General features: G+C 37.3%; 1 protein-coding gene and 1 non-coding gene across 7 annotated transcripts in view; one reads left to right on the top strand and one right to left on the bottom strand.

Moving 5' to 3' along the window:
- The window catches only part of BRWD3 (bromodomain and WD repeat-containing protein), a 79,016-nt gene that overhangs the window by 51,436 nt on the left and 9,028 nt on the right, over positions 1-18,552 (top strand). For 4 of the 6 annotated variants that reach the window (XR_011331903.1, XM_069824633.1, XM_069824629.1 and 1 more), the window contains 8 exons: positions 47-237; positions 2,658-2,891; positions 2,969-3,120; positions 6,736-7,014; positions 7,383-7,563; positions 9,632-9,845; positions 13,269-13,376; positions 15,844-15,933. Coding sequence is in view for 5 of the 6 variants with exons in the window: in XM_069824633.1 (XP_069680734.1) it covers positions 47-237; positions 2,658-2,891; positions 2,969-3,120; positions 6,736-7,014; positions 7,383-7,563; positions 9,632-9,845; positions 13,269-13,376; positions 15,844-15,933 (1,449 nt within the window). In the remaining variant the exon portion in view is untranslated. The remainder of the gene's footprint in view (positions 1-46; positions 238-2,657; positions 2,892-2,968; positions 3,121-6,735; positions 7,015-7,382; positions 7,564-9,631; positions 9,846-13,268; positions 13,377-15,843; positions 15,934-18,552) is intronic. The other 2 variants (XM_069824632.1, XM_069824630.1) reach the window with 1 other exon arrangement.
- TRNAS-AGA (transfer RNA serine (anticodon AGA)) lies at positions 14,961-15,032 on the bottom strand. The gene has a single exon. It is a non-coding gene; the product is annotated as a tRNA-Ser (tRNA).

Below are 18,552 nucleotides of genomic sequence, written 5' to 3'. Positions count from 1 at the left end.
GCTACTGTTGGCAAAATATTTTTAAATGGCTTACATCTGTCAACAGGGGACCGTTTTCGTTGCATGATTGACGACTGCTGGTGGATCGGAAGGATAGAGTCACAGAGCCCTCTGGATCCTGTAGTGTTTCCCAATTCGTTATTCACTTGTTACCGAGTGCGCTGGGACAATGGTGAATATGAGCGAATGAGTCCCTGGGATCTGGAGCCTGTAGATGGACAACGGCTTCCTCGAGAGGTAAGTTTAGGACTGTAAAGTACACTTTGCTCTGATTAAAGATGAAAATCATGTTGTGAAATATGCATTCAGCCACTGATTTGGAATCATACAAAGTCAGATGTTGGACATTTATAACCAGCATGGAGCTGTTAAGCATAAAACTAGTTAATTATCAAATTGCCTGGAATTTCATTTCAGCTCTGTTATTGATTTCTATGATGTGTCCGACCCAGAGGTGCCAACCTTTCAAGTGGGTTGGCACTTATCAGTAATACCAGTGGTGGTTCCTTGGGGGAGGGAAGGGAGGAATGTCCTCACATTTTTCTTCTTTTGAAAGTAAATACCAAATAAAATATGTGCCTTGAAATTCGAGGAAGATTCGATAATTTTTAAGTTCTCAGCTATAAGAAAACCTCAATTGAACGAGTTTTAAACAACGTGCACTCATGTGCTGCTATAAAACTGTGAGAAGGATGCGAGATTGTTTGTGTGGAGGAAAGTCAATCCATTCTTCCTTTACTGCAATTAACACATATAGACAACAGCGCACTAGCGGCCAGAGAAAGAAGCAGAGTTTTAAAGCGAGTAAATGAACGGAGAGGGAGCAGATCCTCCTCTGAATCAGCATATGGGCGGGAAATAGAAACCTACTGGTCGTGCAGCAAGCTCGCTATCGCTCTAACGATGTTGCATTCAACCGGACTATAACACATCTAGGAGGAGGCACAATAAAAACAGCTTTAACACAAAGCTATGAAAGATACCATATAAACTTTTTTTTTTTTTTTTTGAAATTATAAATAAAAAATATTATTCATTGCATTTTATATAGGCTACTATTCATGGTTTGAAATTTTCAAGGATATTTGAAAGTTAAAGCTGGATTTACATAAAACTAAGAGGAAGTAGTTAGTTCTACGTTAATATCGCAGATCTTTTTGGCCCCTGAAATTCACTTCCATTCATTGTCTACTAAACAGAGCAACGCCCAAATTGTCAGTTTTGTACAAATATATTTGAGATTGAAAGTAGGTACTCCAAACTGCATTATTTTTAGCATAAAAAGTTAATCGGCCACCGGCAGCTTTGAACAATAATGGTAGTATGACTGTACAAGAACTGACATTCTTCAAAAGCAATATTCTCGCTTTCCTCAGATTATTTCCCATTCCCATTTCCGTAAAACGGTTCCGGTTACGTGTTAGTAGCTAGTCTCTTCCAACACGTGTGATGCTGTAGTGTGCTCGAAAAATGCTGCGAGGTTATGAATTTCCTTGTAATTGTCAATTTGTGCAATTATTCAACAATGAATGGAAGTGAAAACATATTATATTTTGGTAAATTTAGGAAACTCAGTTTACAAGAACAGATTATTGCTATACAGAAGGGAAGGCCAACCCCAACACTACCTGGTCTTACATATATGCATGTAGGTTAATTTGTAGCATGTTTCATTGAAGAAGGTGTCATTTCATGCTGTTAACTTCTTTCCTCCTCTTAAGAAATACGCAGGAGCCGCCACTGAGTAATACCATAGTGTGTGTGCCTTCCCCATCTGGCAAAGTCAGATATAAGGCACTTACTTACTTACTTACTGGCTTTTAAGGAACCCGGAGGTTCATTGCCGCCCTCACATAAGCCCACCATTGGTCCCTATCCTGAGCAAAATGAAGCCATTCTCTATCATCATATCCCACCTCCCTCAAATCCATTTTAATATTATCCTCCCATCTACGTCTCGTCCTCCCTAGAGGTCTTTTTCCCTCCGGCCTCCCAACTAACACTCTATATGCATTTCTGGATTTGCCCATACGTGCTATATGCCCTGCCCATCTCAAACGTCTGGATTTAATGTTCCTAATTATGTCAGGTGAAGAATACAATGCGTGCAGTTCTGTGTTGTGTAACTTTCTCCATTCTCCTGTAACTTCATCCCTCTTAGCCCCAAATATTTTCCTAAGCACCTTATTCTCAAACACCCTTAATCTCTGTTCCTCTCTCAAAGTGAGAGTCCAAGTTTCACAACCATAAAGAATAACCGGTAATATAACTGTTTTATAAATTCTAACTTTCAGATTTTTTGACAGCAGACTGGATGATAAAAGCTTCTCAACCGAATAATAACAGGCATTTCCCATATTTATTCTGTGTTTAATTTCATCCCGGGTATCATTTATATTTTTTACTATTGCTCCCAGATATTTGAACTTCTCCACCTCTTCAAAAGATGAGATATAAAGCACATTGTAGCATGTTTTGCAGCAAATTTCTTCTTGAAGCATATTTCTTCTCTTTGTGATGTCATCTTGATCTTCTGGATCAGAAGTGATTCCAATGTTGATGTGTTTAATGTAGGCTTTAATTCTGTCTGATTTTTCCTCATGACACAGAAGACTCTTTCTGTAAGTTTTAAGATTTGTTCATATTAATATGTACAGGTTGGTGGTGCAGTGCCTGTTCTACCTGAGGAAATCCAGGCAACTCTGTATCGACCAACGTCACAGGAGTGGCCACAAGGTGGTCGAGATGCCACCTGCACGCGGATATTGAGGGGGTTGGACCAAATCATGAGCCTTGCGATAGCAGAGCCATTTATAGCTCCTGTTGACCTGAACCGCTACCCCAGCTACGCCCTCGTTGTGGAGTACCCTATTGATCTCTCCACCATCAAGGTGAGACCCAGTCTCTGTTGCATGCTCTGTGTGACTGAAAAGGAAACACAAGCTCATGTCACATCTTTGATTCGCAGGGGAGATTTGAGAATCGGTTCTATCGTCGTGTGACATCAGCCCAGTTCGATGTTCGGTACATCGCTACAAATGCTGAGAAGTTCAACGAGCCGAGCAGTCAGATAGTCAAGAAAGCTCGCATTATTACAGAATTGTGCCTACGAGTTATCAAGTAAGCAGGCATTCTCAGTTCATCCAAGATCAAATTTTCTACCTTGTTTCCTCCTTTTTCTGTCAAAGGCCTCAATGGTCTTTTAAGATGTCATGCACGACAACTGCAATGTCATTTGAGATTTGAAGCACTGAGTCATAGAGACACCATGTGCTGTAATTATACATCACAGAACATCCAGTGTAGTTAACTTAACAAAGAATACCTGGAGTACTTAGGTTCAGAGACAAGCATGAAGACACTGATTGAAAAGACAGTTTAAATCATCTATATATATATAATTTGAACTGGTAATGGAAATTACGGGAAAATGGCTGAATGGATTTTAATAAATGACCCCTCATTTTGAAGCTTGGAACCCAAAGTTTTTCAGAAAAATAGTAGTTGTCAGTGAAATGTCCATTTTTCAACATAATTTTCCTATTTTCCAAAATCCATCTGTCGTCAGTTTTGAGAACTAGCTAATTGCATTTCAGTATAAAACGAAACACACACCACAGTAAACAATATTACACGAAGGCCATGATTGCAAGAATGCTGACATATTTAGAGCTCAAATTAAATTGGCTATTAAAAACTTAACTTACTAAAAATAATTTACGGGCTCGATTCTGTGGTGTGTAATTTTCTGAGTACAACTCTGAATTGGATATTAAAAACTACAAAACTTGAGGTGGTTTGATGACATTATTACCATTAGAAATGAAATATTATTGTAGTTAATGCCATGATGTGACTATTTTTCATTAATTATACATATTAATGCTATATTGATGATAAGAAAATGAAATGTTTTGGGGTTATATAAGAGGATGTAGAGAATAACTTAAATTAGATTTTGATTTCTACATTTTACTGAGTGGCGACTATATAGTATATATATATATATATATATATATATATAGAGTATATGTTACTGAAAGCTATAAAACTTACGTAAGATAATAATATTATTAAAAATCAAATATTTTTATAGTTATTAATCAAGTGGGGTTGGGTCTTTTTCATATATTAATGGCGGTATGGTGTAGATATTTATATGCGTGGTTCTCTTCAGCATTGGCTCGAGAGAGAGAGTATCTTTCATTATTATGGAAGCAAATAACTTTCAGAATATCTGGTATTCTTCATTGAAAATAAATCTGAAAAATGTTTATTTGAACGTCTAATGAACTTAGTTTGCAGTATTTGCTGCACAAGCCACTAGTATTTTTTATAATTGAAGGGCTTGGTGGATGAAAAGCCTATCCCACGTTTTGTAAACTTCTGAGAAAACAATTCTTCTTCTACCAAAAAGGCAAGCAGTGAGTTGTACTCCTTTTCTTCAATAACAAAAATATATGTGAACATAGACGTCAGATAAGATCGAGATCTATGATCTACATATTCTGTAGTATCATTTTCGTTCAAATATTTGGTATGAACCATTCCTGACATATCCAACCTTGTTTTGTGCTTATATACTGAGAGTCATATTGTAAGCACTGTTACTAGCTGAATGCACCCATTGTTCCTATGTGACATACGCAATTTCAAACTGTGAACGCTTCTCATCTTAGAGTAATGCTTTGTCTGATAAATGTCAACAGAAAATATCATTTTTTTTTTCTGAAATACATTTTGAAAACTAAGTTTTTATGGCCCTGTTGAAGCTGTTTATTTTGAAAATGCCAAAAATTTCAATTTGAAAACACCAATTTTTCAACTTGAAAATCCCACTTTCTGAACTTCGAACACAAAAAAAATTCCCAGTTCCATATAATTGAAAATTAAAGACTTGCTAAAAACACTTTGAATGCTGATTATAGAGAGGTAAGTAGTTGCATTAACTTCTGTGAATGTCTAACAATCTGTTGGTCATTTTAACAGCTGATTCAACAAAGTAACATTCTCAGATTTTATCAAATGTCCTCTTAATTTTTTCGTGATTTCTTGTCATTGTCATTTTATATTAATAAGTAATAAATTATTTTCGAGCATAAGCTATGCATGGGTAATCCCCAAACCAGATAAACCAGCTTGGATAGTCGAGAGTTTACTGTGGCAGATTGAGAAGACCTATCTGCATGAAAATTTGTGAAGAGGTTCTCTGAACCATATACTTACTTACTTTACTTACTGGCTTTTAAGGAACCCGGAGGTTCATTGCTGTCGTCACATAAGCCCGCCATTGGTCCCTATCCTGAGCAAGATTAATCCAGTCTCTATCATCATATCCCACCTCCCCCAATGTAACATTTTTAATATCAAAAACAAAAAATCGAATTTTTTCAACAGGATTGATAAAATTTCACCTGAGTGCAACCATAAATACCACTTTCTTTCAACTCCCACTGTTAAGGGTGCAGGAGCATTGGTGAGTGGAATTATGTTCACAAACTCATGAAATGCCAGGCTGTCAGATAGCAAATTCGTCTAAACTTGAAACTCCCAGCATGTCCTCGTATTACATATCCTTACACTTGAAGCTAATTAGTTAAAATATTTCACTCAAAAGTACAAATGTTGTTGTTGTTTTCTAATGCCAGGCGTTTGACAATAAAGTCATTTGACCTCTTGCACTCCAATATTTTTCAAAGATATTATCATGACCAGCCACTGAAGCACAGATTTTGAGATGTTCCGAATCCATTTCTTGGTTTGAGTTGCACAATGGGCAGTTAGGGGACAGATATATTCCAATTCTATGCAGGTGTTTGGCCAAACAATCATGGCCTGTTGCCAATCTAAATGCAGCTACAGACGATTTTCGTGGTAAATCGGGAATTAACTGTGGATTTTGATGCAGAGAGTTCCATTTTTTCCCTTGGGATTGTGTTATCAAATTTTGTTTGTTGAAGTCTAAGTATGTAGATTTAATAAATCTTTTCACAGAGTAATACGTAGATTTAGTAACAGGTCTGTAAGTAGCAGTGCTGCCCTTCTTTGCTAAAGCATCCGCATTCTCGTTTCCCAGGATTCCACAGTGGGATGGTATCGATTGGAATACAATTCTTTTATTGAGTGATATTAATTGAGAGAGCATTTTAGTTATTTCTGCTGTTTGAGATGAAGGTGTGTGTTTAGAGACGATTGATAGAATAGCTTCTTTGGAGTCTGACAATATAACTGCATTCCTATATTTACTGATGTGGCATAGAAGATTCCTGAGACATTCACTTATTGCAATGATTTCTCCATCAAAACTTGTTGTTCCATATCCAAGAGATCTATAAAGTGAGAAGAGACAGCACGTAACAAAAGTAGAAATGTTAAAACACTTAAAGGTTTGCACATCTCTGAAGCACTCCACCACTGCGATGGAGCATGTCTGTTTATGATCATAATATAAGGATTAAGGCTGGTTCACAATAAACTGGGAATGGAAACGACAATGAGAACAGAAATATTGTTAAAATAAATGTATTTACTGTAAATGTGAGCATTCACAATTAATGAGAAGCTTGCTGGAACGGACACGTGAATGTTAATTATGAATGCTCACATTTAAATGCATTTATTTTGACAATATTTCCATTGTCGTTTCCGTTCCCGGTTTATTGTGAATCAGTCTTTACTGTTGCGTCTTGTTACTGTGAAAGCATGGTAAGACAGACTGGTGCATATCTGTTGCAGGGACCGGAATGACCTGGATGTGTCAGCCGTGTACCACCAGCTGCTGGACACGTACAAGTCGTCAGACTCAGAGTCGGATGTGGACGTGGAAGCAAAGCCTGGACCAAGCAGTAGTCGCTCGGCTGCCACTGCAGGGACCAGTGGCCGACGGCACCGGGAGCAGCGCAAGTGCAGGATGCTGCGCAACACCCCGACTGTCAGCACGCCCTCCGACTGGCGACGCGAGTGCAGGGATCTGCTGGAGATGCTGTGGAGCTGTGAGGACTCCACCCCATTCAGGTGCGGTGTGCTTCCTCTTCTGCTTTTTTGTCTTTATTTCTTCCTTCCACATATCTATTTCCTTCTCCTTTTTGTTTTCTTCATTTGATCGTTTATCTCTCATTTCTCTTTATACTTTTTGTCATCTTTTTTCTTTCTTGTGCTCGCATTACTGTTATTCTCTCTCTTCAACTTTCCCTTTTTTTCATCTGTATCATTTCTTTTCATGCTTTTGGTCTTTTTCTTCCTTCTCCAACTTTTCCCACTTCTCATTTGCCTTGTTCTTCAGTTGTGTAGCAGTTATCATACTGGCTGGCCTTTGGATCAGAGGGTTGTATGGAATTGGAATGGAATGGAATTCAACTAACTCAGAACATTGTTGTGTGCAGGATGCCTGTTGACCAGCTGGAACATCCGGACTATTACCAAATGATTGACACACCCATGGATCTGCGCACCGTCAAGGAGGACCTGCTGGGTGGCAATTACGAGAGCCCCCTCGAGTTCTGCAAGGATATGAGGCTCATCTTCACGAATTCCAAGAATTACAACACCAACCAACGCTCACGAGTGAGTGTGCATACGCTCATGTGATAACCATTGGACCAAGTTACATACCCCAGTAGCAAAGCCACCATAACTAAACTTGTAAAATTTTTTAAATGTTATGTTTTATTTAACGACGCTTGCAACTGCAGAGGTTATATCAGCGTCGCCGGATGTGCCGGAATTTTGTCCTGCAGGAGTTCTTTTACATGCCAGTAAATCTACTGACATGAGCCTGTCGCATTTAAGCACACTTAAATGCAATCGACCTGGCCCGGGTTCGAATCCGCAACCTTGGGCATAGAAGGCCAGTGCTATACCAACTTGCCAACCAGGTCGACAAACTTGTAAATCACTTTCCATCTTAGACATTAAGGGCCTGGTGATATTTTCAGTGCTTGTGACTGGGTCTGAAGTTTGTGGACTAAGGATGATGGATTTCTAATGCTGCATCTCCATTTGGTAAAATTTGTCGAATTATTGTGCTTGCAAAATTTGATTGAATGTGGGCTCAGCTAGTACAGGGCAAGTTGAAGGACATTGTTGCCATACGATCTCAGTCTTCTCACGTTATACCATAAGGGTGAAACCTGACTATTTTCCACCTTTTACTGCATATGGGCTATTCCATATGAAATCGATCAGTAAAAAATCTCGCATTTTTTTATACTGTAATTTTTTCCCTATTTATACAAGTTGCTGAGGAGAGTGCATTTTCAAAAATATACTATCGAAAGTCAAACGGTTTTCGTATTATTGAGCGACAAATTTAGCGTATTTTTATAAAAACAAGCCTCTTTCAGCGCTCAGAACTCTGGAACCATTTACTGCAGAACATTGAACTAGAGCTCATTTTGAAGCTGACATTTGGTAGGTTATGGTAAGAAGTAATCCTTATTTTTATTGTATACAGAGAGACAGATAATCTGATTTTACTTACTTTTAGGCTTTTTGCCAATTTGTTAAAATTAAAAAAATATTGAGAAAAAACCTTGCATTATTAAGAGGGACTTCGGGATTGTTTGCTTAGTGGCTTGGCAATAAGTTTCGAGGGTATTAAATAAATTATTTTCACACGTCTAGACTTGAACGGCGCAGTACCGCATGCACTGGCCGAGAGCTGAAGATAAGCGAGCGTTGGGCGTCATTTTACTCCTGTGTTTATGAAAACTTGTGATAAAACTAGCCCAGCTATGCGCTACTAGACGAAATATCACGTGTTTGTCTCCTGGCCTTGCTTGTCTCGGCTAGCTCCCATCTCACAGTCAGGTGGTTACTTCACGTGCGTACTATTTATTTTCTTTATTTGATATTTTCAATACTTTCTTATCAACGGTACACCAATAAAAAATATGTGTTTATTTGTACTTCCAATGCGGAATCTAACCATATATTTTAAAAATAATTTTTCGTGGTCAAAGGTGTCTTAATGAAGAAAAATCTAAATTTCTCTATTTCCATAAAAAGTAAGAAAAACTGTTTATATGTCAATATAAACTTTAATTTCTCAGCATCAAAATAAACCATGATTTTGATCATTGGGTGAAAGGGTTTCGGAGCTACAACAGTTTAAAGTTGCTAATTTTTTGAAAATACGATAAATTTAAATATTTTAAATTTAAAGACTATGAAGTTCTGATGCCTCAAACTTTGCACAAAGCAATGTATCACAGTTCTCTACGTACAAAAAAAGTTCTATTATATTTAGAAATTGTAAGGTCAATTTTCTCTACATTTCGGTCGATTTGAGATGGAATAGCTCATATGCTATTATCTGTGTTTTTCGAACTGGCGGATCAAGGTCAGCCACGCACGAGTCACTGTACTGAAAACTGTGAACTGAAGCACTGGTAATTCCGGCTGTCTCAGCTGACTTTAGTTAAGGAGAATGGTCCAGGATTGGGTAAGCACACATGGCATGGATTTCTTGAGCCTCTTGAATTACGTGTCCATGGTTCACCAGGTTCTGAACCCAGGTCCCAGACATGCAAAGCTAATACATTAGCCATGTGGCTGATGTTAGGGTATCATTTGGAAGCTTTGTTGTAATCCGAGCACATATGCTTATTGTGACATTTACAATCTGTTGCAGATTTACTCAATGACTGTAAGATTGTCAGCAATGTTTGAGGAGCACATGAAGACTGTGATCAACAACTGGAAGTGTGCACGGCGGCGAGAGGTGCTCAGCAAGCTGGCCATGACGCGCACCAAGGCCAAAACGTCCTCATCCACTCGAGAGGCCTCCACCAGTCAGCAGCCCTCTGCAGGCACGTCTACTGCTGTGACCAGGCCGTCTCGGGCAGGTGAGCCACCAAGATAACTGCAGGTCATATGAGATTTGTTTATTTTACATGTCTACTTGTTTGTGTTGACCGATCACACAGTCGACCTGGTTGGCGAGTTGGTATAATGCTGGCCTTCTATGCCCAAGGTTGCGGGTTCGATCCTGGGCCAGGTCGATGGCATTTAAGTGTGCTTAACCGATCACACAATATTCATATGAACTTTTCTGTGAATATGTGATTACTAGAATCCGGATTTTTATGTAATATTGATCCTAAAAATATGTACTTAAATAATTAATATGTGATTAAAAATCGTAAAATTTGTGCTAAATAGGCCTATGTAATATCAAAATCATGTGTCCGTTCTGTGGTGCACTTGCTAAATTTAAAGACTCAAGATTTGTAGAATAGAAGTCAATTATTGCTCAATTTCTGATTGACAGAATTATTGTATGAAACGATAATTCTCATAAGATTAGCAACATTGAACTGTCCACTGCTGTGGAGGATGTTTGACCATGAAACAAGCGGGCCTGGGTTCAAATCCTGATTCGGACAAATTACCTGGTTGAGGTTTTTTCCAGGGGAAAACCCATTTAGAGCAAATACTGGATAACTTTCAGTGCTGGTCCCTGGACTTATTTCTCTGGCATTATTACTTTCATTTCATTCAGATGCTAGATAACCATCACAGTTTATGAAGTATAAAGCATCATAAAATAGCCATTAAAATACATTGAAGTTAAACAAAATATAAATTAAGGAGAGCTTTCAGTATAAGATAATGGTGAAGTTAATGGTTGGACAGTATCACCGACAGTGCTTAACAACACGTGCATTTTGACAGATGTCATGCATCTGTTTTCATTAGCATAGAGACAGTATGACGTACATAAATTTAGAATTGGTATCAATTAAGTCGAAACGAGTTGAAAAGAGCTGGGAATTGAAAATCGGTCACGTTTGATAATTAATATTCAGGCAATATGCAAAATACAGTTGCGTACTAGCAAATACTCTATACAATAATATTGGAAAGCTTGCCTGTTCAGCATTGCAAGCGGCGGCGTAAGTGACTGTGCTGCTATCTAGTGGCTGGGATTGTTTATACACTCCTTGCGGCATGCTGGATTACGTGAGGAAAAACAGAGAGGTGTGCATTTGATGTCAATAAAAAATGCAAATCAATAGTTTTATTTAGAGTCACAAGATTCATAACATTTTAAATTAATAAGAAGTTACAAAGTTACTGGAATAGAAATGAAATGAGACAATTCTCGTAATTTCAAATTATTTAGTTGTGCATGACTTTAGAAACTTTCATACATCGCGTATTTCGTTCCTTGGCTAATGGATATCCATTTTATTTTTGATGTAACAATTTATTAGCACATTGAAATGTTTGTCAGTGAAGATACTGGCACAGTTGCTGCTTTAGGGATGAAGCCTGTATTTTGTATTTTATTTTTTACATCAAGCAGATGTGATTTTAAAATCTCTGCAGGCATGGTACCTTTTGATAGAAAATAAATTATACGTAGTTTGCTTTAAAAGTTTGCACATTCCTCGAATAATGAAAAGCAGTGCTTGATTTGCAAATGGTATTTCTGAAATTTTTACGTCGGTTGAAGTTTGTTGATTAGGCCTATCTATACCTAATTCAACGAATCTCTGAAAGTGTCTGTTTTAGCATTATACATTGTTTTCCTTCAAAGACATTTTATCTTCAACAATAATACTTACAACTTTTTCACTCAGTGGTAGAATATCGGATTTTATTTTTAATAATTAATTGTAGAATGGTACGATTTATACCGAGCCTATACCAAATTCGTGAAGTCAATTTTTGAGAGATCTAACTGTTGGTAAACATAATTTAATTCTTAGAAATCTTTAGCCTTGAGGTGAACATTAATGGAATGTTGCGGCAAAACTTTTATCGTAACTGGAATATTGTTTCCCCATTTCCTTCTTTTTAAGCACACTTGTAACTAATGAATTCATTATCTTGAACAATTTTAATTAAATCGGCATTTGGACATGCTGTGTTCAGAGCTGTCATTTCCACTTGAGCCATTTTATATTTTTTAGGATTTCTTGCATCGTAAAAAAATGATCTAAATTTAGTGAAATGTTAATAATGACTTTAAAATGTAGGACTAGGCAAATTATTTGTCCGAATAACTACCTGAATCACTTATTATGAAAAAACATGAGTCCACTTTCTTTACAAAATCAAAAATACACATTTTTGTTATGCATCTCAAGACACACTATTTGGATTAAAAAAAGTAAAGACTTTTAATTTTTTATACGGAGAAACTATAAAGAAATGGTGTTTTATATGAACAATGTAAAGTAGATTTATGCAGTTTAGTAACTGTTTCAGTTAACACAGAGAATATGCCATTGCTAATGCACTATCTAATTATACGATGGAGGCGTATGGTCTGTCGTTTCTAATATAAGAAAACCCGTAACTTCCTCGATGCAAGATCTAATATGTTTATTCGGGACATTCGCGATTCTTTCATCGTGCTTTGATTTTGACTCATATTTTCGGAAGAAGGAGCTGTTAAATTCAGTGGAGGAAAATCTATTATCTTCACTCTCTTAAACAGAGTATTAAAAATTAACAGTCCTGCGACTGATTTGAAACTTCGGTATACTTTTCCAATTTATTACACTCTATTTTTACTTACTCCTAATGTTTTAAATTATGGTTATTGAAGTCCGATAATCAAAAGTGATCTGAAAATATTTTGTGATTTTTGTACATAATATATTCTATCTCTCTAATTTTAAACGTTTCGTCTAGAACTGTTGACAGCGTTTTTAGTTAGTGCTCGCATTTTGCTTATGATATTGTTTGTGTTTTGTTTGTTAAAGAGCTTTAGATAAGGACGCAAATAGCAATAGTAGCTGACGTGCCCTATTAAACCTCATTAAATACTGTCTGTCTATATGAGCTTGGCACACCTAAAAGACAAAAGCAAATAACGGTAGTACCGGTAGTAGAAACAGTAATAATAATAATAATAATAATATAATCATCATCATCTTATAACAGAAAAGTAATATTTTACTAGTGTTTACATGAATACTCCCAATCTCTTATCTTTCGGAAATCTGAAGAAAGATCTAACATATTTTGCTAGGCATAGTTTTTACAAAACATAGAACAAACATTTCCACTTTTAACTGACATTGGATAAGCTAGAACTATAATGAGAATAATCCTTAGGACATTATGTGTTTGTTGAAGAACAAAGCTCATATCACAGTTCAACGTGCCATTCAACACGTCATCCTCGCTGCCTACAATCCCTGCCTCTAGATAGCACTGGTGAGTCATTCGCCACTTTTACCGTGAACTTTTCGGTATTAACATTGAAGAGTATTTGGTACTAGCAATTTAATTCACTGTTCTTGATATCATAGGTCCATCTCGACTGCCAGCCCATGTCTCCGAGGAGAGCGAATCTGAAGAGGAAGAGGAGGAACCTCCACGCCGTAAACGACTGCCTCCCACCCCAAAGAAGAACTCAGGTCAGTCAAAGAACTCAGCATCTCACACTGACAAAGAAACTATTGGTGAGCTCATGCTGAAATCTCTCCTCAAACAGTGGACATTGTTAGAGCTGTACAGCAGATAAAGTACAAAAATTAGCTGTCCATACTAACTAAGACTGAGAAATTGAAGATTAAATAAAAGATTATCGAAATATTGAGTAGCCCCTGGCAGTGAATATAGTAGGGCCCTTATAAGATTACCGTATTTGCTCGCGTAATTTGCGCACTTTTTAATTAACTTTGGCCACTGAAAAATTGGGGTGCGTAAAATATGCGGATTTTTTAAATAAGAGGTCCTGTTCTGAGTTTATCTCAATTAGTATATGTATAGGTAAGTATTTACAGTAGGGCTAATTTTCTATACCGGTTACTTGTCTCTACCAAGGACAAGCATTGTTAAAGTAGCTGGACTTTGGGGTTTCTTTCTGAAGCAGGTACTTCAGTTGCTGGTGAATGACCTACTATGGACTGTAGGGAAGGAAAATCCCTACTACACTGAAAAAAATATGTACGTAATCCCTACTACACTGAAAAAAATATGTACGTAAAATGTGTGCGCAAAATACAAGGAGCAAAAATAAAGTTCAAAATAATCCCTTAAAAATTAGGGTGCGCAAAATACGCGGGGGCGCAAATTACGCGAGCAAATACAGTATTTCCTAGAAAGGTAATATGGCAGTCTTTTGAATGTTGCCAACTGTTACCAGATATCATCAAAGTAGATAAAATCACAGTGCTATTTACTGAAACAATAATACATATTTATTTATTTAATTCATTCATAATTTATTTGTTTAATGTTGAAATGTATTTTGTCTGGCAACATGAGATTCATCGGTTTCACTAAACAATTTATGATTCATGAGACATAACCTAAAAATTTATTTTGTTTGACCACGTGAAATAATTAGCACGAACTTTTAAAACTGAATACCACTTTAAAATCAATGCTGTTTATTTATTAATTCTTACTGTATTATTTATTAATATTAATTTTCAAATTTCAAATAGCACTTTCTCTTTCATCTCATGAATGTTGGCAGTTTCTTCGAAGTCAAATGCTGCTGTGAACATAACAGAAAGTAACTGCCAGTTTTATTTGTTGGCACCGAAAATCGAAACCAATCAATCAATCAATCTTCTTAATGTATCCAGCTGTTTGCTGACAACATAAAGTCCACTATAGTCCACTGTAGTCTATTCATTTGTTGTTTTTCATGAGAAAAGAGGGGTACACACTCTCGCTCTCTATCTCCCCCCCTCCCTCCTCCTCCCTCTCTCTGCTATTACATTCGCCACACCAACAGAGCACTTACTCCAGTATAAATTGGAAAATGTTTATTTTATTCTCTGATTACTGTAAAGAGCTAGAGATAGTCTGCTTTATTTTAATCCTTTGGTCCACATTTGTTTCATGCAGAGCACCTACCTTGGTTGTCAATAAAGAACCTTTTTCTTACGATGTTTGGTGACGTATACACGTCCATTGATGTGACATATTGATGAATTTAAATACTATTATAGTCACAATCATGCCATGGTATGAAAGAAAAATTTCACAACCTCGAGCGGGAATCGAACCTGCGACTTCCTGTTCTCTGGTCAGGCGCTCTACCACTGAGCTATCGAGATCATCTTACGCCAAAGGCTTGGAATCATCCTTTCATACTGGCGACTCTGTTATAGAGTACTGTCCATAGCGTCTGATCTAGTCAGCACTGCTTATGGGTTGAAAGAAACTTTTTCTCTTTCGGTCAACAATAAAACTTTCCCCATATTAAAGTTTGAAATCATAAATCATTTATAGTTGAAGACTGGATGGAGGAAGGAGTTGATACTGCCTTGGAATGTATGCAGTGCGGGGAGTTAAAAAAATGTATTAGACACTACGGAAAACATAAAATGAAAAAGAAACAAAGAGAAATTAATAATGTAAAAAATGGAAAATCAAATTGGGCACTAATAGGCAAAAGTAGGCATTTTCGCACTATAACTCCTTCATTCAGACGTAAATGTGAATGGAAAACGTACATAATGGTCTATGTTACCTGCAGCAATTGTGTTATTGTTTTGCAAGCTAGTTCCACTAGATATCGATGTGGTAGGCAGTTTATTATGAAAACCAAAGCAGCTTACAAAAACATTTCTCAAACGTATTTCTCATTCAAGATCTCGTGGCACCTGAAATAGGCATTCTGACCATTGGTTCCATAACTCAAAATACTCAGTTTGGACTCCTCTGTCGTCTGTATTATTTTGACCCAGGAGGTTTCAGATACTCTGGAGGCTATATTTAATCCAAAAAAGTTTCGTTCCACATCACATGAAATCTTATTCCATTCCCGCAACTGTTGTAGATCCTCATTGAAATGTTCTCCCTCTAGAACTGAAGTTAAACATTTCATTGTTTCATATCCTGGGTTTACAATCCGTGGTGCAACAGCCCTAATAGAGCGAAGGCCTTCCAACCGACTACTAGCCTCACGTCCACTTACCCGCAGCAGAGGTGGACGATCATCCGACCAATACGGAGGTAACGTGGTCAGAACATTGATCCCCCCCTAGCAGTTGAATTTGGTATTCTAAACTGGATTATGCTGCTCATTGTAGCTCCCCATTTTTATATCATGATAAAAAGTTAAGCAAAGATTTTAAGAGTATTTTAGATTTTCTTCGAGGGCTGTGTTCTGAAGTCACATTTAGGCTATCTTGGGTTTAATGGAATTCACGTTTAGGACCAACCCTTGCGGACATGATTCAGAATATTACTTTTAAAAATGTTTAATTCGGAAGCAAGGAACAAAAAGTGTAAAAACCTAAGACTTTGGGCTGTAATGATCACTTTTCATTCAATACTGCACAAAATGTTTCACTTCTTGTAAATGTATAGTAGTATAAAAATTTTATATTTTCCGCATTTGGACATTGAGCATCATGTGACAGAAAAGTATCTGAAAAACTGAGCTGTACAAGAACCATGAGGTCCACACCTGTGGAGTAACAGTCAGCGCGTCTGGCCGCAAAACCAGGTGGCCCGGGTTTGAATCCCGGTCGGGGCAAGTTACCTGGTTGAGGTTTTTTCCGGGGTTTTCCCTCAACCCAATACGAGCAAATGCTGGGTAATTTTCGGTGCTGGACCCTGGACTCATTTCACCGGCATTATCACCTTCATTTCATTCAGACGCTAAATAACCTAGATGTTGATAAAGCATCGTAAAATAACCCAATAAAATAAAAAATAAAATAACCATGAGCCACGAAAACAATTATTACCCTGTAGCTAGCTGTTTATTGGCCCCTGTCCCTGTGAGGCAAGGTCTGGATTGGGGTGGTTCCAGACTATAGTATATTATGAGATTCTTGAGACCTCTGACATACGAAACTGGAAGCAAATAGAAAAAGGGGGATGTAACAGGCTTATGAAGATGTAGTGAACCTAAGACATAAAGCTACCATTATAAATGATAATGATGATAGGGAGGGGTAACAATAAATTCAGGTGGCCCAGTGGGGAAATTCCCCCCCCCCCCACTTTCTTAAAATAAATAATTCATTTCTTTCCGTTCCCCACGGATTTTAGATGCCTATAAAGTATTTCAGTTGAATTCTAACTTAAAGAAATAGCGGCTTTTTTTCTTTGGAAAAGAACCTCTTTACTAAAAATTGTACATTAATATAAATTATACCTGCCAACTGTTCCTCTATTTTGACTCGATTACAAGGAAAGGAAAAGAAAAAATAAATCACCTATTTCTCATAGAATCTTTAAAGTTAGTGTACCTTCAAGTTCACTTCATTTCAGTTTGTTTATCGACATCCTGTCAGTCTTGCACACTAATGTTAACGTCCTTGAATCTTTAAGTTATTGTTGATTAAAAGTATAATATCAAGTGAACTCAGAGGCTAAGTAGGCTAGCGTAAAGGGCAATTTTTAACAGCATTTTTTACCTCTGTAATACTAGCTACCGTATTTACTTGGGTAATTCCCCCCCTCCCCCCTAAGACATGTTTTTCTGAATTTTAATTTTCCCCTCTTACATTAAACAAAAATTGGACACTCCTTTTCCTATTAAATGTATCTTTCGTGAAGATTCTCAAGTATAGTGGTAACCCTGAAGACATAAATTTTATGTGAATTGTATCACTGAAAAGTTATTTTGTGCAATGAGAACTATGAGTACCAATCAGATCAATTTGTTGTGAGAAAAAAATCAGAATTCAGGCCTACATTAAAGACATCAACACTGGAATCACTTGTGATCCAATAGATCAAGGTGACATCGCAAGGAGAAATATGCTTCAAGTAGTAGGCAGTTATAGAAAAGCAGCTGCTAGATGTGAAACGTGCCACAAAGCATTTCGTTCATTCACAGAAATGACAAGTGACGTGTGATCATAATATGGTTTACATCTGACTTTGCCAGAACGAGGGGGGGAGGGGTACCCTCACGCATACTGTGGGATTACTGATAACCCACTTGAAAGATTGGTACCTCTGTGAATGCATATGTTGCCAACAGTGCCTAAATTGAAATGTAGAGAATTACCATATAGAATATCCTATAGCTTTTTATCTCCTTCCGCTCTCCAACTGTTTCATTCTCCTCTCTCCAAATTACTGACTAAGGTTCACCACTGTGGAGTAACATGTCTGACCATGAAACGAGCTAACCTGGGTTCAAATACTGGTTGTGACAAGTTACCTGGTTGGAGTTTTTTCCGAAGTTTTTCCCCTCTACCAATTGAAACAAAATTGCTGGTAACTTTCATCATGGGACCTCGGACTCATTTTGCTTCATTAATTTCAACTTCATTTGTTATTTTTCAATAGTTCAGGTTGATCGAGAATGCAGCAAGATGTAGTACCGTGATTTACATATAATTGGCATCGATCTGAGGAGGCTACAGAACTCTCAGGGAGACAGAGGGGCATTTAACACGGACTCTGTCAGAGTGAGTGTTGTGTGGCTGTATCAATGGGTGACACCAAATAGTGAATCACAGTACCTACAGTAACACTATCTTCAGGTCAATATAGGATGCAGCACAATGTAGTACCATGATTTGCATACAGATGACATTGATCTGAGGAGGCTATGGAACTTTCAGGCCGGATGGAGGGGCATTCAATGCGGACTCCATTGTACTGTGA

Source organism: Periplaneta americana, chromosome 4, assembly GCF_040183065.1.
Source record: "Periplaneta americana isolate PAMFEO1 chromosome 4, P.americana_PAMFEO1_priV1, whole genome shotgun sequence".
Lineage (NCBI taxonomy): Eukaryota > Metazoa > Arthropoda > Insecta > Blattodea > Blattidae > Periplaneta > Periplaneta americana.
Note: the sequence above shows the minus strand (reverse complement) of the source record. Positions and strands in the feature narration are given on the sequence as shown.